The 26788-nt window shown below is 37.6% G+C and overlaps 2 protein-coding genes across 2 annotated transcripts; both read left to right on the forward strand.

The window, feature by feature from the left end:
- The first annotated feature begins 4029 nt into the window (after positions 1–4029).
- Positions 4030–5316, forward strand: LOC132038057 (zinc finger BED domain-containing protein RICESLEEPER 3-like). The gene is made up of 2 exons (XM_059428783.1): positions 4030–4200; positions 4669–5316. The coding sequence occupies exon 2, from the start codon at positions 4669–4671 to the stop codon at positions 5314–5316; it is 648 nt and encodes a 215-aa protein (XP_059284766.1). The 5' UTR covers positions 4030–4200.
- Positions 5317–12409: 7093 nt separating this feature from the next.
- On the forward strand, positions 12410–26788 carry LOC132038058 (AUGMIN subunit 5-like). Its single transcript, XM_059428784.1, has 5 exons — positions 12410–13237; positions 16546–17082; positions 21802–21943; positions 22305–22481; positions 26759–26788. Exons 1-5 carry the CDS (start codon positions 12753–12755, stop codon positions 26786–26788), a joined length of 1371 nt encoding a protein of 456 aa, XP_059284767.1. The 5' UTR covers positions 12410–12752.

Consider the following 26788-nt stretch of genomic DNA (forward strand, 5'->3'; position numbering starts at 1 on the left):
AAGAACCATCATCATTATTATTTCGGAGCCGGCATGCCGAAACCAGGGATAGACGTATGTCGGGACCGGCCGTCCGAAGGGACCATTGTGTTATTATATTTAGATTGTGTATTCTAGGACTTGTGTATGTATTCATGTTGGGTATCTTGGAGTTGGTGCGAGGGCACTACATGGCATGATTCAATGTTGTTCCGGGTTGCTCGGGTTCTCTCTAAGTTGGCTTATTGTTACGCTTTCCCTTATTTATGATTCGGTGATGCTTTACATATTCGTCTTGACCCTCTTTCTTTGGGGCTGCGTTTCGTACCACGCGGTACACCGGACGAGTAGAAGGCATTGCTAGAAGATGTTCCAGCGGGATTGGCGAGCTCCATTTTCTTCCGGAGTGTTGCCGAGTCAAAGTATTTATGTCATGGTGTTTTGTATATGTTAGAGACTTTGCAGACAGCGTCCTGTGGATAGTACGTCAAGAAGTACGAAATGGATTGAAAGTTTTTCATACTCTGTATAAAGACAATGATCTACTACGAAAAGTTTCATGCTTTTGAAAGTTTTTTGAAATGACAGGTTTTGGTAACGCGAAAGTTTAAGGGTTCGCTCGACTCTGAGGAGAGTCGGGTGCCCATCACACCCTAGTAAGGTCGGGGTGTGACAATATCAGTCGGATTATCATGTGTAGACACTTTCTTCATATCAACCACCCCTTTTGATACAATGTCTTACATAAAATGATGTCTGACTTCAATATGCTTCATCTCCTCATGTAAACTTAGATTCTTGGTAAGATGAATGACACTCTAACTAACACAAAACACTGAAGTCTTCTTATGAGCCAGTCCAAGATCACTTACCAAGCCTTGTAGATAAATAAATAACCTTTTTCACTACTTCCATAATTGTCATATACTCAGACTCTATGGTAAACAAAGCAACAACATAATGCAAAGTCGTATTCCAACTGATGACATACCAGAAAGAGTAAAATAACCTCTCATAGATCTTCTCTTATCCAAGTCCCCTACATAATCCGAATCAACATAGGATACTATTGATTCGCTTAGCTTGTCTTTGCAAAAAGTTAAGCCCACATCTTCAATAGCCTTCAAGTATCTCAAGATCTACTTCACTGCCTACTAATGTTCTTTAGCAGGATATGTCTGTATCTACTCACAATACTAACAACATGTGAAATGTCGGAGCGAGTAAAATTCATAATATACATAATACTACCCACAACACTCGAATATGGAACACTAAACATCTATTACATCTCCTTATCTATTTTGGTGACATGTCTGCAGACAACTTTAAATTGGAAGCACAGGAACAAAGGCACATGTTTAACACCTGTCATATTAAATCTTTTGATAACCTTCTCAATATAGGACTGTTGAGATAGAATAGCGTCGAACTTTTCTATCTCGAATAATCTCCTTCCTTAATATCTTACTTTTGTAACCCAAATTCTTTATCTCAAACTCCTTACCTAGTTGTTTTTCAATCAAACAATATGTGACATGCTTTTAGCATCAATAACCATGTCATCCACATATAAAGATAAATACACAAAAGAGCATTCTTCAAGCTTCTTGTAATACACACAACTATCATATGTATTTCAAGAAAGGCATCTTGAATCATAAATGTATTAAATGTTTTATACTACTGCCTAGCCGATTATTTCTGACCATATATAGATTTATTAACCAAGAAACATGATTTTTTGTACATGGAATGATGAATCCCTCAAGTTGACTCATATATATCTATTCTTCCAAGTCACCATTCAAGAATACAATTTTCACATCTAATTGTTCTAGCTCTAAGTTATGAAGAGCCACCAAAGCTAGTAAGACCCAGATAGAGTTATGTTTCATTACAGGTGAAAACACTTCATTGTAATCTATCCCTTCCCTCTATGTAAAACCTTTAACCACTAATCTTATCTTACATCTTGGTGCTTTAACCATCGGAACAACCTCCTTTCTTTTGAAAATTCATTTGCAGCCTACAACCTTTTATCCTTTTGGCAATGAAACAAGCTTCCATGTTTGATTCTTTTGAAGAGACTCTGTCTCTTCACCCATAACACCAACTAACTGATCTACTTCTGAACTAGAATTATAACTTCCTTATAGCTATTAGGCTCAAACACGTTAACAGTCTTACAAAACAAATTCCACAAGATTTGCATATCCAAGAAGATTCACACCAATTATGTTTGCAAACCTTTATGGTCGGTTTATCACTATCTCCTGTTGCAATGCTGTGTGGTTCTTTGTTGAATAGGTGCATCAACATTATCATCATGATTAAGGTTTTGCACCTCATCCGTTTCCTCTACTTTTAAACTACTGGGCTGAGTTAGTGGAGATTCAATTTCTAGCTCTACGATCATTGACTATTGCCTTTTCCCTCAGACTGCCAGTGAGGAAGATTTATTAAATGTCAGATATCTACTTATAATTAACCCTGGAGTCTTATGATCTGTGCACTACAACCAGTAATTTTTTACTCTAGTTGCATACCCTAGAAATATGCAATTCTTTGTCCTCAGCTCAAGTTTTCCATCCCTAGCTCACATGAGCATAAGCAAGACAACTAAATATCCTCAAATTTGAAAAATCAGCAAGTAAACCAAACCATACTTCAAAAGGAGTTTTAAACTCAATACTTGTGGATAGAATATTTGACCAAATAAAAAAGCTATTGATTGCTTCAGCCCAATAAAACCTTGCTAACACATGTGTGAAATCATGATTCGTGCCCATCACAAAACGTTCTGCTCATACATTCTGCAACACCATTCTGTTGTGGTATTCCGACACAAGTGCAGTGTCTCACTATGTCCTCTCTGCTGTATATATTATTGAACTTTGAATTGTAAAATTCCAACCCATTGTTGGTCTGAAGACGCTTAACTTATCATTTTCCCTGCCTCTCAACCATCGTCATCTATTTAACAAATGTAGGAAATGCCTCATCTTTTTATTTTTAGAAAATATGCTCATACCATTCTTGAGTAATAATCAATCAAAGGCATTAGATATCTGGTGCCACTCTTGGAGGAAAAGGTTTTGAACCCCGCAAGTCTGAATGTATATAATCTAACTTGTCTTTGGTCTTGTGCTCTGCCTTCTTGCAGAACTCCATCCTAGTATTCTTACCAAACACACAATGCTCACAAAAATTCAAAGCTTGATTTTTGTACCCTTCCAGAAAATTTACTTGCCCAACAAAGACAATCCCTTCTCACTCATATGACCAAGTCGCAAGTGACACAACTGAGACTGATTCAAATCACTCTTTCCAAAAGCTACAACTACTTCTCCTTCAACTACACTAGCTTGAACATAATATATACTAGAATGCAACTTACCCTTCTGAGCACCATGGAGCCTTTACACACTTTAAGTGTCTCATTCTCTAAGTGTCTCATTCGCTAAGTGAAACTTATACCCTTGATCATCCAAAGTCGAAAGAGAAATAAAATTCCTCTTCATTCAAGGAACATGCCAACACTCAATGTTTCTGATAATGCCATCGAACATTCTCAATCTGATGTTACCAATCTCCTTTACCGCTAATAGATTATCATCACACAAGTAGACAGTCCCACTCGCCTGCTTGTAAGTGGCAAACTAATTCGTATGTGGACATATGTGGAAAGTTGCACCGAAATCAAGAACCCAAGAATTCTACCTCGACTAGAACTAGGGGTAGGCATAAACACCGAAAACCGAAAAAACAGACCGACCCAACTTATTTCGATTTTTCAATTTTTCGGTTCGGTTTAAATAACAAATTCGGTGTTCGGTTCGGTGTTCGGTTCCGGTTCACCGGTTCTTCGGTATTCGATTAAACCAAAAATTTAGTAAATAATTTTTACACCCCTCACCCTCAGATCACTCAGCCCACTCCACTTTCTCAGGCCCAACTTAATATATCCAACTATGAACTATCTGCCTATCCCTAAGCGGTGAAATTAGTATACCGGACTATCCAAATCCAACGGACCAACCTAACCTTCATTTCCTCTCCTCTCCTCTCCTCCTCACACCTAACCTAACAGTCCGACTCCTCAGTCCTCACACGGTCACACCTAACAGTCCTCACACTGCTCTGATCAACTCCTCACACCTAACAGTCCTCAGTCCTCACACCAACGGCGGCGGGAGTTCTCAGGCACCAACAACGGTGGTAATTTCATTTTCTCCTTATAATTTCTTTGTTTGATTGTTCTTTCCTTTTCATAAGTTTGAACCTTAATTTCTTTTTCATAGAACCCTAGCTAGTTTTGGATAAAGAATCCTTGAATTTGTAAGTATTGGGTTGGATTTGTTTTAAATTCTTTTCCTTTTCAGTAAAGTTTAAATCTTTATTGGGGTGTTAAATTTTCTTAAATTATCAGTGGGTATCTTTAGAATTGTAAAGGAAAGAAGAAGACAACATCTGTTCTTGTAGTTTTGGAGAAATCTGGGCAAGAATTGTTTATACTGTAATTGCTAGATTTTCTTTAGGTGCATAAGCGCATATTTCTTATGCTTGTTCGGTTTGTTGAGTGTTTGTTGAACTGCTCTCTTGCTATAGAGCTCTATTTTTTTCTTTAAAGTAGTAAGCATTGCTATAGAGCTCTATCTTATAGTTTCTCTTTTTAATTTTTCATAGATGGCGGATGAAACTAGACTAAGTGCGGCTGGTTCAACTGATAGCGTACCTAATACAGATGATAGCAATGACATTGACAAGTCATTTGACACCCAGACCTGGGTAACAAAGAAAATAAAAGAAATAAGTTCTAGATCAGCGGTTTGGGATCATTTTGATAAGGTTGTTATGAATGGTATTGGTAAAGCGAGGTGTAGACATTGTAAAAATCTTTATGCCGCTAATACAATTGTAAATTGGACAACGGGATTGAGACAACATATAACTTTGAGGTGCCCAGTATATAAAGCTAAGATTGAAACTTGCACTCAGAAAAAGATAAATTTTGCATCTAAGGATGAGCCGCTTTGGGAATTTGATCAACAATTAATTAGAAGGGATTTTGTTGAGATGATAATTACGGATGAACTACCATTTAGCTTTGTAGAAAAGGAAGGCTTCAAGAAGTTTATGAATGTAGCCCAACCTTTATTTCAAGTTCCTTCCCGTAGAACAATAACAAGAGATTGTTATGAACTTTATGGCGAATTGAGACTAGATTTGAAGAAGAATTTTAGAGACGCAAAATCAAAAACCTGCCTTACTACTGACACATGGACATCATTGCAAAGAATTAATTATATGTGTTTGATCAAGCCACTATATTGATAAAGATTGGATGTTGCATAAAAAAATATTGAATTTTGCCCTATCAATAGTCATAAGGGTGAGCATATGGCAGAGGCTATTAGTAATTGTTTGCTTTATTGGAACTTGGATAAGGTTTTTTCTGTTACTGTTGATAATGCTTCTTCCAACGATGTTACAGTTAGAGAATTGTCTAAATAGTTAAATATGTGGGGAACTAATATAATGGATCGTAAGCATCTTTACGTGAGATGTATGGCACACATACTTAATCTAATTGTGCATGAAGGTTTGAAGGAAATTGATGCTTCTGTCAAATGTGTTAGGCAAATGGTGAGGTATGTTAGATCATCTTCGGCAAACGGAAGTCACTTTAAGAAATGTTGTGAAGTTCAAAGGGTGGATTGTTCTAAAACATTAGAGGTAGATGTGCCTACTAGGTGGAATTCCACCTACTTCATGTTGGATACGGCACAACACTTTGAGAAGGCCTTTGATAGGTTTGATCTTTTTTATGAGAATTTTAATAATTATCTTTCTACTCATGTTCTTGAAGATGGAAGTGTTACAGGTCCTCTCCAATCTGATGAATGGGTGAATGTAAGGAATGTGATAAAGTTTCTTGAAAGATTTCACGAGCTCACCGTAAAGGTTTCAGGTTCACATTATGTTACTTCTAATGTTCATTTTGAGGATATATATGAGTTTGATGTAGATTTGAAAGTGTGTTTGTAAGTGAAGATCTTAATTTGAGTAAAATGGTGAGCGGATGAGAGAAAAGTTTAAAAAAGTATTGGGGTGATCTGAAAAGATGAACAAAATGATTTTTATTGCTTAGTGTTGGATCCTCGTAATAAAGTGTGTGTATGTTAGCTTTGGGCTTGAAAGCTATTTGGGGGAGGAAGTAGGAAAGAAAGTAAGCAAAGGAGTGTATGATTATATGAAATCTTTGTTTGGAGAGTATCTAAAAAATTATTCAAGAGAATTTCATCATAAATCATCTCCATCTGCATCTTCTTCATCTCAATGCTCATCTGATGTATCTTCTAGTTCTGACACCTCTTTGAGAATAAAAGCTTTGAGAACTAAGCTTTAGTTGAAGAAACAAAAGGAAAATTCTGGATGTAGGGGTGCTAAATCGGAGTTGGATAGATACATTAGTGAAGAACAAGAGCCTGAAGATGAATGTGTTGACTATAAGGTCTTAGATTGGTGGAAAATAAATACTCCTAGATTTCCTGTTCTTTCAGAGTTGGCTCGTGATGTGTTGGCTATTCCGGTTTCTAGTGTGGCATCGGAATGTGCATTTAGTACCGATGGACGTATTCTTGATCCATTTAGAAGTTCATTGACTCCTAAATGCGTGCAATCTCTTATTTGTGCCCAAGATTGGCTTATAGAAGAGACTAAACCCGTTAATATGGAAGAAAGTTTGGAGTATCTTGAGACTCTTGAACTTGGTAAGGTTTTATATTTTTTTGTGTTTTTTAGTGCAAAAATCATATACTTATTTATGTTGTATGACATATTTGATTAAATTTCCTTTAGAGATAGCAAATAGCGGAAGAGATCCTTGCATTGTTGATGTTTGATTTAGGGAGTTTGATTGCAATTTGCTACTAGTGGTAAGTTTAATATTTTATTTTGTATTTCTATTCTTTTACCTTGAAAGTAATATTCTAACTTTTGGTTTTGTCTTATTTTTTATTATGTTCAAGTTCAACAATGGCTCCTAATGCTCGCTCACATGTTTGGTAATATTTTGCGGTAGTTCAAGACAATGAAGAAGGGCGTAAATTAAGGTGCTTGACATGTGGTATGATACTTAAATATAATTCAAGAGTGAATGACACAGGTTCCTTGATGAAACACATTGGGAAATGTCTTGAGCGTCAACAAGAGAGGAAAATTCGTCTTCAAATTTGAGCATGTGTTTTGAATTTGGTGAATTTCGGACCGAATTGTGATTGCTAGTGTTGTGTGTAAGACAAGGGATTTAAGACATAGTTTGTGACAGCTAATTTTTTGTATTTGAAGCTAAATTTTAAGACATTTGTGTTGTTTATTTATGTTGTTTGGCAGTTTGGTACGCTGCTTGTTTTAAGCTTATGTTATTTGTGTTGCTTGTTTTTGCCTTGTGCGTTGTTTTCTTGATCTTTGGTCGTTGTTATTATTTTAAGTTGAAGGCTTTAAGCCCTCTTTTGGTTTAGTTTTCTTCTTATCGATTTTTCAGCCAACTTGGTTGCTAGTTTTTTAATGTTGTTGGTTGTATTGTTCAAGTTCTAGAAAAAAGCAGGGCACAGTTAGTGAATTTTCAGGTGGGCATGTATAGAGGGTATAGATTTTTGGGTGGGCATAAGGTATAGAGTGAATTTTCGGGTGGGCTTGCCATCGATTTTTTTTTTTTTTTTTTTGTCGTAGTTCCCGTTCCTCCTTTTGACACTCTCGTTCTCCCATAATTAGATGTACGGTAAATAACGATCGGGAAGAACAAAAGGCCGGGATATTCCATAGTGACATTGTTGTATTAGTCGCTTATCACTAGAAAAAAAAATGAATTTTTGCCCATCACTAGAAAAAATGAATTGTTGGCTACTGTTAGTGGCTTAGTGTTGCTTATCACGATATGTACAGCAGGTCATAATTTTCCATATCATTTGAGGAACAATGTTATAGGGTCAGCTAGAAGGTGAATGCAGAATGGAAGCAGAACATTGAGGAGCTTAATGGCATGCCGTCTGTTAAAGAAAGTCCATTTTACAAGTAGAAAAGCGAATTAGAAAAACCGAAACCGAACCGAACCGAATTAATTCGGTGCGGTGTTCGGTGTCCACTTTCAAAAAACTGAAACCGAAATAACCAAACGGAAGTTTGAAAAACCGAACCGAAGAACCGAACGCCCACCCCTAACTAGAACTCACGAAGGAAATGACACTACTCAAGGCTTGCAAAATTAATGTGAAGTAAATTCGATTTTAATATAGTGAATCAAACACATGATAAAAAATAATTTCTGTATAACTAATCCCCGTATATACCTACATAACTTGTTTCCGTATCAAACGACCCTAAGGGTGCAAAATACAAAGACCTTCTTATACTTGAGGCAGTTGTCCAAGATTAACTTTTTCTAGTTGAAATTTGTACATAATTACTTTTAAAAAATAAAAATATTTAATTACCCAGAAAAAAAAGGAAGAGAGATTAATTCTCCAATTCAAGCAACCAAACAGGCTCAAACTTTTTGATCCAAAGTGTTTCACGGGGCAACCCATCATCTAGTAGGATTCTTTTGTAGAAACCGCAAAAGGGTATTTTTCTGCCATTTTGAAAGAATTAAAAAGCACCAAAATAATGTCTAAACCCAATGATTTAAAATTAAACAAAGATGAAGGATCTCCGAACAAAGAAACAGGAATTCAAATCGATTTTAAATGAGACAAATAATAAGGGAGAAAAGACTGCTCAATAAATGAAATTGCTGAAAGATTTTCCTTTGAACTGTTTGAAAGTTATTCAACTTGAATTAACAGAGTACAACTATTTGTTTTTCATTTTTAGGAAAAAAGAACAGGTTTATTTGGAATTTTACTGGAGCTTTTCTCGGGCCGGGCGGCAATAAAGCACGCCTAAAGATTTGGCACCACGTAGCTTTCGAGCGGGACCTTCTATTTTAAACTTTCACTAGTTTGTCTTTGTTCCAATTGCCCTTTCCAATTTGTAATTTTGTCCAGATCTATGTTGATATTGTATTTAAAATTCATTTTGAAACATAATTTTAACTTATGCTATCTCCAATTTCTGATCAATTCGTTTTGGGTCTATTGTCCAATCAATTAACCACTACTCCGTTATTAATTAACGAATATTTTTCAAATTATACCTCCTAATCATAAAAAGAACAAGTAATCTACAAACTCGTCTTACAAAGAGTGATGTTATTACAGTTGGATTTTCTTGTTAAGTGAAGTTATAGACAAACTTGACTTATACTGAGTAATGTCAGAATTAATTGATTACATTTTATCAAACATTTGAACAATTTTATGAAATTATGGCGGTAATTTTTTATATTTTAAATCAAGATGTAGTCCATGATTTTCTTGCAAAATGTGTGCTTAGTTATAATTTTAATTAGTTAGATCAACTAATTATTATTTATTAATATATTAGTTATTTTGTACAATATTAGTTACAAATATATAATTATTTAATATTATATTTTCAAAAGATAATACGTATCTAGAATAGCAATAAATAAATTTAGTATCATATATTAACCTTTATGTTTTGAAAATTAACTTTTATTTTTAAAAGATCTAACTATGTAATTACACTTGTGCAATCGTACCTTAATTACAATGTAATTACGACAAACAAAGTCTTGGTAATTATGTTTAACCAGTGAATTTGCCCGCGCTTCGCGCAGGACTTAAAAACATTAACAAAGATATAAAAGATGAGCTGGCAAATTTTAGATATCATCCCTCTAGGGAAAGAATAAAAATTTAATTAAGCATACCTTGTGTATTTTTTCTTTTCCCGTGCTTAGCCTTGGAAATAAAGATAATCCAAACCAGTATAACCAGAACAAAGTTAATAAGCCATCTGGGTACTCTGGTAAAGTCTGTTTCAACTTCAAATCTTCTCGCATATATTTCCTTAAGGAGTTCCTTAAATCTTACCTCGCCCTTCCGCGGGCTACAGTCCTCAATCCTCATCCTCCTACCGCTCATGACTCCCTCAAGGATTCCTTATTATTCTATTCTCCACTTGGCCACGCTTCGCGTGGTCATAAAAACCTAATCAAATTTATAAACTACACTATTTTTTAATATTCAAATATTAAAGATCTTTGTAGTCTTCAATAAACCTCATCAGTTTTATATTTTTCCCGAACTTTTCATCACCAACCAAGATTACAGCAAGCAATGGCTCTAGAAGTCTAGAGGTCGTAAGTAGAGTTTTTGAATTAATTTGATCCCACTAAAATATCCAAGGGCATTAGTGTGTCACATAATAGATCATATTACAAAAGTAATACTGTTAATGCTCTCGTTTCCTGGAGTCACCTTGATCAAATTGATAGGAATGATTTTCTGTCGGAGAACATATAATAAATACAAATCACATGATACTATAACCTGGAAAAGTTTTCATCAATTTTAAATTTATATTAAACTATTGAATACATTAGTTTACGAAATGAGAAAATGACAAAAAATGGAAAGAAACAATATGGTACGAAGGTAAACATTCATGACAAATAGATGCAATTCAATTAACATATTTAACTCTTTTCAAACAGTACCATTAGTATGACATAGCATAATTTTTTTTTTTGTGAAACATAAAAATATTTCACCTCTCGCCATTTAATAATAGTTTGGATTGTCCAAAAATTATATCTATTTTTCTCTTATATAGTTACTCAACTCTTTAGATAATTATTAAAAAAGTAAGTTCGGACTTTTTACCTTGTGCATATTTGAACCTGCTTGGTGCAGCCTCTAAAACAAAAGTACCCTTGTAAAAAAATAAAAATAAAGTATATCTGTATTTCTAAAGAGAACTTAAGTCTATACATAATTGAATTAATTTTCAGTATTTGATTATTTAAGAGACTCACATTTCAAGAAAGATAAGTTTTTTCAAAATGTCCATTTAAGTTGAATTGTTTGAATTCAACAAAGTATAAATACAACAAAACATCAACTCTTTACCTTAATACTCTTCCCAAAATAAAAGTTAAAACTTCAATTGCAAGCGCACGTGCATAGTATTTCATCAACTAAATGAACAAAAGATAAAACCAAAGATCATAATTTTTCGTTTTCAAAACATTATCCACAACGTTACATAATACATATCTATGCTACTTCTAAAATAGCCAAAAGAGGACATAAGTGGACAAATCATTACCTTGAAAATACAGTTTCATAATCGAAAAAATGATCTGGTGCCACGAGTCTTCATGCAGCAGGTTCTTTTGTAACAAATCTCACACACGAATTTGTTGGTAGTAGGCAAGTGGGTTTTCATCTTATAAATACTAACTTTCAACGGTTACAATTTTTGGAGAAGAAACCAATAGAAGAGGAAGAGAGGGAGGTGTAATTAAGACAATTTAGATTGAGCAATTACAATATATCAATGCACCTGACAATTATTTTTGGGAAGGTAATTGTGTCTTAAAGATACTACTGCGTGGGCTAGCTTTACTACATCATTTATATTCTCGGGCTTTTGTTGAGCCATTTAGGCAGTTTATATTATGCATAAAAATGGAGAAAAAATGCAAAAAATGGAGAAAAAAGATAAATAGGAATGGAGGCATATATAGAGCGCTTATATCAATTATTATTCCTACTTTATAATATATATATATATATATATATATATATATAGATTACTATCTTAGTAATTGCACCAAATCCAATTATAACGTGGTTGTCCAAACAAAGCCTTTAAAGCTTATAAGTCATTTACAATAGGCTAATTGAAACAGGCTCTGGGTGTATTATGTATGAAGGAAAATATTTTTCATGAGAAATGCTTTTTTAGAAAACGTTTTCTAGTAAAAATAAGTGAGTATCTTACTTATTTTCTTATGTTTAGTAACCAAAAATCACACTAGGTATGTTGTTGGTAAAATGGAGCGTTGGGTGTGTTGAGGGTGGGGATGTGAGAATTTGTTTTCAAAAACTTTCTAACAATTGACCACAAGAATTTTTCACTTTTTCCTGAAAATTATTTTCACTTTTTTTTTGAATCAGCGTTTGGCCATGAAAATTGCTTTGAAATTTGAAAAACACTTAAAAGACCTGTTTTCATATATTTTTTTTTTACTTTTTTCACTTTTAATACATTTAAACAGCCAAATATTCATTGCAAAAACTATAACCAAATACAATTCCATCTTCAATTCCAACTCCAACTTTAGAATTCCAAATAAAGTGAAAAATATTTAGTTTTCGTGGCCAAACTAGAAGTTGTATTTGTATTTTTATAGCCAAATATTAATTTTCAAATTAAAGTGAAATAATTTTTCAGAAAAAGTGAAAAATTCTCATGGCAAACAAGTCCTTAAAGCACGCGGGACGTTCTATTTTGATTTTTGAACTTTGCCTAATTTGTCTTTTGAGTGTGGATCCACTGCCCTTTCCAAATTTCCCAATTTGTGTACACTTCGAGTGAGCTACAAATCCCTTGCAGCGACACTAATTCTACAGTTCTACTCTAACCACCCTTCCATTATCAATCTCATTCTTCAGATCTGTCAATATTTATATTCAAAATTCATTTTAAAACATACTTTTTAACTTATGCTTTTATCTCCAATTTCGGATCAGTTTGTTTTGAGGCTATCAATCAATTAACTATTCCTAATTTCAAACTGGAGTAGTTAATCAATTAATTGCAATTTATTGTGAAAATTGGAAACTCTAGGTTTTGATATGGCAGGATCGTCGTCCGTACAACCAGAAGCAATATTAGAATGGCTACAAAAAGAAATGGGATACCAACCATTAGGTTCATATGCAGCTTCAAGCAAAGCAACAATGCCCACAATCGATTCGCTTCGCAAAATTTGCCGTGGTAACATGATACCTATATGGAATTTTCTTTTAAATAGAGTTAAATCTGAGAAAACTGTCGAAAAAGTCCACCGTAATATCCTCGTACACGGTCGAGACGATAATGGTAGTAATAATGGAATTGTTAGGAGGAAGGAGAGCGGTAGTTCGGGTTTGGGGGCGTCGTCGAGTGGTGAGAATAGTAGGGAATTTGCTTTGCAAGAGAGGGATTTGGCTGAGAAAGAAGTGGAAAGGCTAAGGCAGATAGTGAGGCGTCAAAGGAAAGAGTTGAAGTCGAGAATGTTGGAGGTGTCGAGGGAGGAGGGTGAGCGTAAACGCATGCTTGACGAGAGGTCTAACTGCAGGTACGTCAGCTTGTTTGGATGGTTGTTACATATTGTTTCATAATGTGTTATTATAATGTATTGTTTTAATGAATACAATATTTGGGTAGATTGTATCATTTTCCGTTGTTACATAGTGTCACACATTAACAATCTGAATGATAAACCTACAATATTATAAAGAAAAGTAGCGTAGGGGGTAGAGTTATTATAGAGGGTGAGCGTAAACGCATGCTTGACGAGAGGTCTAACTACAGTTTCGTTAGTACACTTTGTTTGGATGGTTGCTATGTATTGTTTCATAATGTATCGTATTATATTGAATTGTGTTGTATTGTATTTTTTATTGTATCGTTTTTTATCATTATATAATGTCGCGCATCAGTAATTTGAAGGTTAAACCTACAAGAAAAGTAGGGTACGCGGTAGAGCTATTATAAAAGAAGTATATTAAAAGATAAACTAGGATTATTAGATAATGAAAATGGAAATGGCAGTGGAAATGTTAGGAGGAAGGAGAGTAATGCGTGTATTATATTGTGTTGTGTTGTACTGTATTGTTTTGATTGATACAACATTTTGATAGATTGTATCGTTTTCCGTCGTTACATATCAACAATTTGACGAGAGGTCTAACTACAGGTTCTTCAAACTAGAATCAGCCTACTGTAATATTATATCTCATCTACTAGAAAATACAAGCTTCACATTGTTCTTTATTTTGATCCTTGTGATGAGCTTATGTATAGAAGAAAGTCGTACTTCAATTCTTCATTTTAAAGTTGTAAGGGGTCGTTTGGTAGGGTGTATAAGAATAATATCTAATAGAGTGTATCAGTAATGCTGAGATTAGTTATACTAGGATAACTTTTTATCGACTGCCTGATTTGTTGTATTAAATAACATACATTGCATAATTTCTAAATAGTACTGAATATCTCTCATCTTTTAGCAACTACAAGCTTTGTGTTGTTCTTTATTTTGATTCTTGTGATGAGCTTATGTATAGAAGAATATTTTACTTCAAGGGTGTGTTTAGTATGAAGGAAAATGTTTTCTTGGAAAACAAATGGGTTTTTTTACTTGTTTGTGTTTGGTATGAAGGAAAATGTTTTCTTGGAAAACAAGTGGGTTTTTTTACTTGTTTTCTGCGAGGGTAGAGTGTACGCAGACCTTATCCCTACCTTGGGAGGTAGAGAGATCAAGTTTCTGGTAGACCCTCAGAATCAGAGAGCCAACAAAATCCAAAAACTGAACTGAACTATTTACAGGAGTTAACTGTTCCAGCTAAATAATTTAAGAAGACACCTAGCTTCTAGTGAGTGGTTTGGAGATGATATCCCATCAAAACATCTGCGGTTTCTCTCAATCCAAACACACCAAAAAAATACTTGCAGGCATCATGATCCAGACTTTCCTGATGGCTCTTTTAACTCTCCATGAAAACCAACGTTCATAAGTATCTTTGACTCTAAAAGGCATGACCCAATTTAGACCGAAGAGAGAATAGAACATATTCCACAGATCTTTTGCGACAGTGCAATGTAGGAAAAAGGTGACTAATACTCTCTGAGTTGTTTAAGCACATGTAGCACCTGTTCACCAGTTGAATCCTTCGTCTACTAAGGTTGTCTTGAGTTAAACACGCTTCATTTAGGACTGTCCAAGCAAAACATTTAATCTTTGGGGGTAGCTTAGTTTTCCAGATTAGTTTCCATGGGCAAAACTCTATAATCTGGTTTTGTGTTAAAAGATAGCTGTATCCTTCTTTTACTGTATATAAGTTATAACCCTTCTTTTGAAGCACCCCAGAGTATTCTGTCATCAGCTTCTTCCTCTGTCACGCTGCAATTTCCAAGCCTACTCAGTAAGTCCATGAGATGTTGTACCTCCCAATCATGCACATTTCTTCTCAGAATAGGAGTTCCAGGTGCTGCCAGATCTGTTTTCAGCTATGGAACAGGTCTGGATAGTCATCCTTCAAAATAGAATTGTCCAACCATTGTTCCTTCCAAAGTTTAATTTTGGCTCCATTATGAACTCTAAACTTACCCTTTTATAAAACTCATCCCACAGCTTGCTAATGTACTTCCAGAGGCCGACATGATTTGGGGAGTTGGGAGTTTTGGTACACCAATGATTTTGAACTCCATACTTAGCCTTGGCCGCATCTTTCTAGAAAGCAGACTCCCCTGAACCATATCTCCAGCCATTTCATCAACGTGCTTTTATTGTGTTTTGGAAGATCCCTAACTCCAGCCCATTTGACTAATTGAAATTCATAATTCTGGCTGTTCCCCTCCCATAAAAAGGGACGTCTGATTTTCTCAAGCTGATCCAGCACCTTCCTGGGCATTGGGAATAATGACATGGTGCATGTAGGGATACTATCTAGCACACTGTTGATCAAAGTCAGCCTACCCCCCATTGAAAGATACTGCAGCTGCCTAGATGCCAACCTCCTCTCAAGCTTTTCAATTGTCCCATTCCATACATTTGTTGACTTCAATTTAGCTCCCAATGGAAGGCCCAGATATGTAGTAGGGAATGCACCAATATTACCACAAATAATACCTGCTAGTTCCTCAATGTTTGGCACAGAATTCACAGTGTATGACACTCTTTAACATGTTGATATGTAGCCCAGAAATGGCTTCAAAGATAAGAAGTGTGAGGTTGAGTTATAGCACTTGTGACCTGTCTGCTTCACAATTATCAATGCGTCATCTGGCATATAGCAACTGAGACACTGTTTTACAACCACCTAATGATGTGCCCACCTTAAAACCTTGAATCTACTGCAGCTGGCTAGCTTTGTCAAGCATTTTGGTAACCTTCAATTGCTAAGATAAAAAGAAAGGGAGATAAGGGATCTCCCTGTCTAATACCATTTTGTGGAGAGAAGAACCCAACTGGACTTCCGTTCACTAAAACTGAGGTATTTCACTGTGGTAAATATAGCTCTTCTAGAAGTTAACTGAATACACTATATTCTGCTCTGACCATGTATACATTACCCAGAAAAAAAGAAGAAAGGAAACGTGTATATATAATAAACTATACCCACTCCAATTTCATTGACTCTAAAGTTTTGATTCACTTTGATGATATGAATCCGAGTTAACCTTTTGATTCACTCCAATTTCATTGACTCTAAACTATAACAACTGATTCACTCAAGGTGTGGATGGCGGGAATAATGGGTTGGATTATTCCTTTTTTCATTTTTAAACTTGCGCATTTCTGTCCCTAAGCAACAAGAACCTGTGTCTAGATTGGTTAGCATGAGTGGCATTAAGTACAGCTGATATTAATACTTTTAAATGCAGACATAAACAAGTAATGCTGGAGGCTTATGATCAACAGTGTGATGAAGCTGCAAAAATATTTTCCGAGTACCATAAACGTCTAAGTTATTATGTTAACCAAGCAAGGAATGTTAAGCGGTCTAGTGTTGATTCTTCTGCTGAGGTGGTTACTACTTTTCAGGCAAATGAGAAAGATGTTTATTCAACTTTTAAAGGAACCAAAAGTGCGGAAGATGTCATTCTCATTGAAACAACCTGGGAAAGAAATATCAGGAAGGCATGTGAGTGTCTTGCTATGCAGATGGCTGAAAAGATTCGCAACTCTTTTCCTGCTTATGAAGGAAACGGAATCCATATGAATTCTCTGTCACAAGCTGCCAAGTTGGGTATTGACCTTGATGGTGATTTACCCGATGAAGTAAGACAAGCAATTGTAGGTTGCCTGAAAAGTCCTCCGCAGTTGCTACAGGCAATCAATGCCTATGCTCAAAAGCTGAAGACTACAATTACTCGAGAAACAGAGAAAGTTGACGTTAGAGCTGATGCAGAGATTCTAAGGTAATCTGATCTTCTTAGAAATATCTCTAAATTTACATTTATGGATTCCATCTACCTTGGTTTCTGATCGCTCTTTTCTCAGCTAATATGAATGAACAACTGAAATTACTTTACTCTTTTCTCAGCTAATATGAATGAACAACTGAAATTACTTTAACTCGTATTTTTCCTTTCGAGTTTCTTTTTTCAGTTGTTACCTGATTTGGTTAATTTTGTTTCTATAGGAAATACATGTCCAATTTCAGGAATGGGAATTCTGATTCTTATTATTTATGACCAATAGTTTAATTGGTTAGATTTAAGGCTACGTACAATAGACCCTTGTGGTCCGGCCCGTCCCCGGACCCCGCGCATAGCGGGAGGTTAGTGCACCGGGCTGCCCTTTTTTTTAGTTTAATTGGTTAGATGTTGCACTTCCTCATATTTTTTAACATATCAAAAGGCAAATCAATCAGAGATAAGTATCATACCAACTATAGTCGACAAACTAGTTAGAATTATAATTAGTTGATCTTATGCTTATATTAGGTTCGGAGTTGTGTGGTGTCTTTTTATTCTGGTTAGACCTGTATACCCGTTAGGGGTCTGTGCAAGATTTAGAAATCTAATTTAGAGGATCCCTGGGTTGCCTTGCAAGATAAATCATTTAATATTAGAATTAGATGGATGTGAGGGCAGAATGCATACTAAAGATTCATGTGGCTGATCCAATTTTTTTGGTCTTGAAGTGTAGTTCCACATGTCTTACCCATCTTCTGTACGTTGGCCACCTGTCTGACCCGCCTGATGCAGTGCATCAACCAACCATCTTATCCGTTAAGCACTCAATAATTTAGAGTCACTATCTGCCATGTGGCATATATGACCAGCTATAGAAGGTGTGTGGGATCGCTAGCCCGATGTCTTAAACTCTTAACCCAAAGTAATACAATACAAGTACTTGAATAATTGATGAAATGAAAAGGTAAACTAATTCAATTTATGTGTCTGAGTTTTTCTTTCTGCTGTAATTTCTGTACCAGCTTGGTACTTCGTTAATAAAATTTATCCTACCATCTTTATAACAAAAAAAAAAAAAAAAAAAACTAATTCAACAACAACAACAACCACCCAGTGAAATCTCACAACGTGGGGTCCTGGGAGGGCAGAGGTACGCAGACCTTACTCCTACCGAGGTAGGACGGTTGTTTCCGAAAGATCTCGGCTCAATAAAAAGCATAAAAAGAGGTCGTATAAGGCTAAGAGATTCAAAGCGATATGGAAATGCAAATAACGAAAGCGACATACGTATAAAATAGGATAATCAAAGCACAGAAAATAACGTATAATAGCAGTAAATCGCAGCACAAGAAATTATACTGCAATAATGCGACTACTAATAAGGAAGAATAACGAGACTATCTACTAGCCTTCTACCCTAATCTGGGTCCTCCAAACCCTCCTATCTAAGGCCATGTCCTCGGTAAGCTGTAAATGCGCCATGTCGTGTCTAATTACCTCTCCCCAATACTTCTTCGGCCTACCCCTACCTCGTCTGAAACCATCCATGGCCAACCTCTCACACCTCCGCACTGGGGCATCTGTGTCTCTCCTCTTCACATGTCCAAACCATCTCAATCTCGCTTCCCGTATCTTGTCTTCCACCGAGGCCACTCCCACCTTGTCCCGAATATCCTCATTCCTAATCCTGTCACTCCTGGTGTGGCCACACATCCATCTCAACATTCTCATCTTTCGCAACTTTCATCTTTTTAACGTGAGAGATCTTACACTCCGCCCCATACAACATACGATCTAACCACCACCTTGCGTAACTTGCCCTTAAGTCGCGGTGGCACCTTTTTGTCACATAGCACCTCGGAAGCGAGCCTCTATTTTCTCCACCCTCGCCCCAATACGACGTGTGACATCATCGTCAATCTCCCCGCCGCCTTGTATAATAGACCCAAGATACTTGAAACTACTTTTCTTCTCTAGACGACCTCCGGGTACCAAGCCTCACTTCCAAGCCAGCCCTCGAGGCGCTTCACCGAACTTGCACTCTAAGTACTCGTCTCGTCCTACTCGCCTTAATCCCTTTAGACTCCGCAGCATGTCTCCAACCCTCCAAATTTTAGCCTAGCGTTAACTCCGCTACGAGTCTCGTCGATCAGGACTATGTCATCCGCGAAAAGCATACACTATGACACCTCACCTTGAATTTGCCGCGTCAATCCATCCATCACCAAGGCAAATAAAAACGGACTAAGAGCTGATCGTTGACGCAACCCCATCACAATCGGGAAAGGTTTCCGAGCCCCTCCTACCGTCCTTACCCCGATTTTGGCTCCTTCATACATGTCCTTAATCACCCTAGTATACGCCATGTGTACACCTTTAGCCTCCAAGCATCTCCACAGGATCTTCGCTGAACTTTATCGTAAGTCTTTTCTCAGTCGACGAATACCACGCGTAAGTCCCTCTTCCTCTCCCTATACTCGCCCACCCGCCCTCACACACAAGTGACGACTTCGCAGTTAAGCGTCCCGCACGAATCCGAACCGGTTCTCCGAAATAGACACGCCTCTCCTCACCCTCATCTCCACCACCCTTTCCCACACTTTCATAGTATGGCTTAGCAAACTCGATACCTCTATAGTTGTCGCAACTTCCGGATATCTCCCTTGTTCTTGTACAAAGGTATTATTACACTCGACCTCCATTCTTCGGCATCATTGCCGTCTTAAAGATGACATTAAACAACCTAGTCAGCCACTCCAAACCCGCCGGCCCGCGCTCTTCCAAAATTCCCCAGGAATCTCGTCAGGTCCGGTCGCTCTTCCCCTGCGCATCCTACGAACAACACCCTTAACCTCCTCAACCTTAATACTCCTGCAATACCCAAAATCGTGACGCCTTCCTGAATGTTCTAAATCTCCCAACACAATGTCTCTGTCCCCTTCTTCATTCAAGAGTTTGGACAATGATCGCCATCTCCGTCTAACGAGTCTCCTCTACCAATACTTTGCTACGCTCGTCCTCGATGCTCTTCACTTGATCCACATCACGTGCCTTTCTCTCCCTCGCCTTGGCTAGCCTGAACAATTTCTGATCCTCTCCTTTCTCCTCTAGTTCAGCATAAAGGCATTCAAAAGCTGCCGTTTTTGCCGTCGAAACTGCCAACTTCGCCTCCTTCCTCGCCATCTTATAAAGCTCCCTATTCGTCCACTTCTCCACCTCATCCTTGCTTTCTATCAACTTCTCATACGCCACCTTCTTTGCTTCCACCTTCCCTTGAACTTCTCCATTCCACCACTAGTCCCCTCGATGCTGACCACGACTACCTGTCGAGACCCCCAACACTTCCCTTGCTACCACCCTAATACAACTAGTCGTCCTATCCCACATACTGGTCGCATCCCCACTACTATCCCAGGCCCCCATATCCTTCAATTTCTCTCCCATCTCCAGGGCACTAGTCGTGGTCAAAATCCCCCATTTAATCCTAGGCTCGTCATCCACGACCCTCTTCTTCCTCGTCATCTTCGATCCCTAAACCATCACCAAGCAGCTTTATGTCGGGTTGTAAGGTCGTCGTCGGAATGACCTTACAGCCTTTGCACGTACCTTTATCATCCTTCCCAAGGAGTAAAAAGTATATCCGAGTCTTAGCCACCGAACTACCGAAGGTTACCAAGTGCTCCTCCTTCTTTCGGGAAACTCGAATGGCTATCACCAACCCAAATGCTCTTGCAAAATCCAAAAGCGAGACTCCTCCTCCATTCCCCGTCCCCGAAGCCAAAGCCTCCATGCACATCATCATAACCTCCCGAAATAGACCGGATGTGCCCATTGAAATCACCTCCCACGAATAGCTTCTCAGTAGGCGGTATGCCTCCCCCTAACTCGTCCAAATCCTCCCAAAAGCTCCTCTTCTCCTTCTCGCCTAAGCCCGCTTGCAGCGCATATGCACTAATAATGTTCAAAGTGAGCCCTTCAACGACCACCTTAATCGATATCATCCTATCGCCGACTCTCCTAACCTCTACCACCGATCCCTTAATTCACTATCTACTAAAATGCCTACCCCATTCCTATACGTCGACCTCACTGCAGAACCAAAGCTTATACCCGTCTACCTCCTTAGCTTTAGGACCTACCCATTTGGTCTCTTGGACACAAGCTATATTAATCTTTCTCTTCTTAAGAATCTTAACTAGCTCTATGGACTTCCCTGTTAACGTCCCAATGTTCTAAGAACCTACTCTTAACCTAGACGCTCCTTTAACCCACTTACTCCTCCTAACCCTCGCCCCCGTCCCCGAACGAGAACATGACCCTAGTCTACCATCATTAACCAAAGCCACGAAAACGAGTATGAACTAATAAATTATTCAAAGGTCTAAAGTCAGCAAAATGTAACTACAAGTGTATAAACAAATAATGGATATGGCAACCGGAGGTACCAACTCCAGTTGAACTGAACCTGGTCGCCGCCGGAAAACACTGTTCAAAGTCCGAGTTACTGTTCACTGTCGAGTTACTGTTCACTGCCGGAAAAACTAATTCAATTTATGTATTTTATAAAACATGTAATTTCCGACGAGGCAACCGATTTGAAAGGGATGGAGGCCTTTTGCTTCCACTTGGTTTTTGTTTTATCTGCTTGAACTCAATTTATGATAATTGTGGCATGATGATGCACCTATTCATTGATGTCAATTTTACCCTTCGAAACAGGTACAAGTACGAGAATGAGAGAGTAATGGATGCTTCTTCTCCTGATGTAACATCACCTTTACACTATCAGCTTTATGGCAATGGGAAAATTGGAGGTGATACGTCTTCAAAAGGGAGCCAAAATCAACTTCTTGAGAGACAGGTCCTTTTTATTTCATTCCTTATAATAGTTTGCCACCTTCAAATTGTTACTTTTGCAAAGTTCCTTGGACTTTGTTGTGGATTTTTTTTTTTTTTCTTAAAACCCTTTCGGAACTCTTCGTAAACTGTTGCTCCCTTCGATCTGAATTGAATCTTCAATTTAACTTGGTTATTAGTTGAGTGTTTCCTTCTATTGCACTTCCTTCACACCTGTCAACCTGATATGGATGGTATGAATTGATTGTTAGATATGGACTTGTGTTTACATATGTAAGACCTTTCATTTTTTTTTTTTTAAATGCAGGAAGATTTGATTATTTTGGTATATTTTCTGAACGGCCTGCTTTTTTTGTCCTATGCAGAAAGCACATGTTCAGCAATTCATGGCTACTGAAGATGCATTGAATAAAGCCGCAGAGGCGAGAAATATGAGCCAACAGCTTTTAAAGCGTCTGCAAGGAACTGGTGATGCACTCTCTTCACAGTCACTAGTAATTGGAGGAACATCAAAGAGTATGAGCAGCCTTAGGCAACTTGAGGTTTGACTTTTCTCTCATTTAAACTTTAAAATACTGTCTAGGCTGTGGACCTGTGGTAAAATAAGATGCCACACCTTTCTGTATTTCTTTGGAGAACATCCTGAACTTATGCCCTGGCAACTATCAATCGAATTATGTTCTTTTTAAAAGGCTTAGTGTCAGGACCCAAATCACTGATCATGCGGGCACCTACCCTTTCCCAACTGGTAGGCGAACCCGTCCTTCACTCAATCATCCAAACAACATAAATAGTAAATAAGAAGTAATAGAAGTCTAAAATCATAAATAGATAATAGTGCAGAAGCTAAATATGCAACCCTTGAATCTGGTCTGAATAGTACAAGAGCACCTAAGTACAAATGTCTAGGAAGTACAAGTCTTAAAATAAGTATCTGTCTGAGAATAGGAATAATAAAGACAGAGGATAGAGGAGTCTCCGGGCAGCAGACTCAGCAGATGCTCACCCTGGACACTCGTAAGCCTGGCCTCGGGATCACTTTCGAGGGATAGATGTGGAGCTTGTCACGAACTCTGCACTCAGAAAAAGAGTACAACAAGGTAGTATCAGTACAAACACTATGTACTGGTAGGTATCATAGGCCGACAACAGTTAGATAACATATATAAAGAAAGGAACTGAAGATAGGCATGCTAGCAATCAAGTACAATCACGACACAGTCCACAAAATCAACAACAATACCAACCTAAGTATTCCATCCCAACTTCATACCCGAAGGCGTAACATGCTTTCTCCGTCAATAACTAACTCTACATATGCTTCGCTAACTGGAGTCTAACAAAAAGGTAAGCCGTAACCTACTGGTGGCACGAACAATCAGAACTGAGCCTTGACCTTTCGAAGAGCCTCTGAATACTCAAAGTCTAGCCATTATCGAATCTTAAGTTAGAAACGGGAAACAACGGTACCCATATTGCTATACATTCGTTTGAATCAAAATCAACTAAGGAAAAGATGGAAATCGGGCCCACAAGGGTAAAACGGGTATTTCAAAGATGGAAAAGGTAACCCGTTCTAGAAGTCCAATTCTACTCTCCAATTGTTAATTTAGCTCAAGTATTGATCAATTTTATCATTCAAAGCAAAACCCCCTAATTAGGTATAAACCCTAGCTTTTCCATATTCAATTTCTTAACTTAAATGGAAGATTCAAGCCTATTGGTTACTAATTAATGAAATTCCATGCTTAGATTAGTCAAATCCATCAATTAATCTCACATTTGAAGCCTAGAATTCAAATAACAAAGTTAAGGTTAAGACTCATCTTCCTAGAATTCAAACAACAAAGTTAAGATTAAGACTCATCTTCCTAGAATTCAAATAACAAAGTTATGGTTAAGACCCATCTTCTTCCATTAGTTTTCTAGATTCCCACCATTGATTCAAGCTTAGGAAAGATAAATAATGGATAACAAGGTTAGAGAGACTTACCCCAAGAAGAATCCACTCGGAAACACTTCAAATCGCCCTTGAGAGAGACACTTTGGAGAAATAATTTTGGGAATGGGAATTGAGAAATCGCTTCTTGCTGCCTTCTTCCGCCGAAGCGGAAGATCGACAGTAAACTGCGCATCCGCCAGCGGAATTTCATTTTTCCGGGGGCGGATTCCCATGGAATCCACATTTTCGGAACCGCGGACCAGGCCTCGCTGAGGCGGGTCCGCTGGGGCGCACCCAGTCTAGCTGGGTCAAGACACCAGGAACCAAAATTTCCTAGTTTTTCACCAAGTCCTTCCCAAATCCGACAATCACCCGAGACCTGCCAGGTACAAACCAAACATGCACACACATAAAATCACGCTACGGACTCACTCGTGGTCTCGGAATTTCCATCAGAGGTTTATTTGACCGGGTCAACACTCAATGGCCAAAAATCAACTTTCCAACCATTAACCCAAAGTACTCCGGAGTGCCTCGGGAACTGAACTGAACATCTCACCAAGTCATAATCGACCCTCCGGACCCCACGGAATCGACAGATTTCCGAAAAAGGTCCCTCTACCCAAAAGTCAACTATCGGTCAACCGTTTTTCATTCTAAGGTTCTGTTTCTCATAAGTCATCATAAAACTCTCCCGATTACCTCGGGAACCGTGCCACCCATCCCCGCGGGTCAAAATCGTACTAACAGGGCTCGGGTAATGATCAACGGGGGTAAATGGGCCAAAAACACAATAACGACCAAACGGGTCGTTACACTAGTGTTCTTTTTTTGATTAAATTTATAGATGTAAATATTGAGCATATTGTCTTTTTCGAGGTGTTAAATAGTTGCCTCAGTACTGATATTTGCTACTGCTATTTCCTCTTTCACACATTTCTCTGTAGAGTAACAGCTATTATGACCCTTACAACAGGTACTATGTATGCTTCAAATTATTAGCTTACTATATATGGTACTTGGTTGTTGCTGGTTAAATGTAAATCTTTTAAGCACTAAATATGAGACTCTGAATATTGTGGAGTAGACAACTTACCAGAGAAATGACTTAAATAATTATATATTGATGATCTCTAAGGAAAGAAGATCCAGGTAACATTCATTTTAGCTTATGGTTAGAACTGAGAAATTTTGTGAAATCTTGTACCGAGTTTATATCTAATAAACTCACGGCAAATGTATCTTCTCTTCCAAGAGAACGTACATAGCTAACTTTTGAACTTCGAAAGAGGTGACATAATAGACTTGTAGGGTAGATAGAAAATGGAGAAAATAACGATCTCTTGTGTTAGAGAAATACTTGTCTCTCATCAGTTGTGCAAGGGTTTCCAAAAGGATTCATGATATCCTGGGCTACTCCACCCATAGCCTTAAGGTTTTGGGTTGGATGCTCAGATTCTTTCGCATGGTATTAGAGCTAGACTTGGTGAAACTGCGTGCACAACCACATTATCTCTTCATGTTCTATTGCTCTGAGCTTCGCTCTCCCATGGAGTTTCACTGACCTTCTCTCTTTCAATTCAGCCCATCGAGCCAGAAACTTTGATCCGGGCCACGCCTTAGCTTATTGAGCCTACTCTCCTCTTAGCTCCGGGCCCACTTCAATTGTTGAGCTTGATCTCTCTTTCTACCGTCCACTCTTCAATCTTCTAAGAAAAAAGGAAAAAAAAAAAAAGATCTCCAGTCCATCAGTCCACTTGTAAATCTAAGAGCTGGGTTACATGTGCAAGATGGTGTTCGTGAAGTACTTGCCCCTCATCGATTGTGTAAGGGTTTAAAGGTGTTTATGATGTCGTGGGCTACTCTACCCATGACCTTAAGGTTTTGGGTTTGTCAGATTCTTTCACATTTTGGTTTAGATTATGTTTTAGTGTAGGATGAAATTTTTATTCTAACTTGTTCCCCAATATTCTGCCCTTTTTCTTTGAAAAGCTTGTTAAAGAGGTTTAGATTTGTTGCAGATGTAATCAAAAAAATAAAAGTGTGCTCTCTCTAATAGCTTCAGCTTTTAAATGAGATGGTCACAAATTTCGACATGGTATCAGAGCAGACAGAGATCCTAGCTTCGAGTCTCACTGCCACCCATTATCAGAAAGAATTTATACTCCCATAAAAAGAATCGGAGCTTTACTTGAAGGGGTGTGTTGAAGGCATAATTAAGTAAAAGTATTAAAGAAATATTGATCACTTTTGTCTTAATCTTAATAAAAAAAGGAATTAAGCGTCTTGGATTCATATATCCAAACAGTCTTTCTTGCTATCGCAATCTTAAAAAAAAATATATATGGAAATAAATTGCGTCCAATAGGATTTGAACGCTCTTTCTAATAGATTAATTTTTTAGATGAGGTCATAGACTTAACAAGGCTAAATCTATTTTTTCTTTTAAAGGTAGGTTTATGAAATCTATTTTTGGAGGAATAGTACTCTAAAAGGAGTGTTTCGGTATTCAACAACCGGTGCTTTTCAATTATTCCAAAAATGCTGCTTTACATTTAAAAGACACTATCCTTTTGTTCTCACAGAGGAAAAGAATTCTCCCCATCTACCTAACCCTTGGTGGAGTTATCTCCTACCTTTGTTGGTGGGAGGTAGTAGGTACCCTGTGAAATAGTCTGGCAAGCTGGTCCAGACACCACCATTGAAAAAACAGTGTACTTTCCTTTAGTTTGTGTACTTATATAGTGCTTTCTCTTGGTAGTTTCAAACATGCTGGTCTTGTGTGTAATCTGATAATCTTCTCTGGGTCAACTTACCTGTATGAAACCTATTTAATGATTTTGTAGTGTGGGATGTAATTTTCTTCTTCTTTTGTAGTTGGAGGTCTGGACAAAGGGGAAGCAGTAG

This window comes from Lycium ferocissimum, chromosome 11, assembly GCF_029784015.1.
Source record: "Lycium ferocissimum isolate CSIRO_LF1 chromosome 11, AGI_CSIRO_Lferr_CH_V1, whole genome shotgun sequence".
In the NCBI taxonomy this organism is placed as follows: Eukaryota; Viridiplantae; Streptophyta; class Magnoliopsida; order Solanales; family Solanaceae; genus Lycium; species Lycium ferocissimum.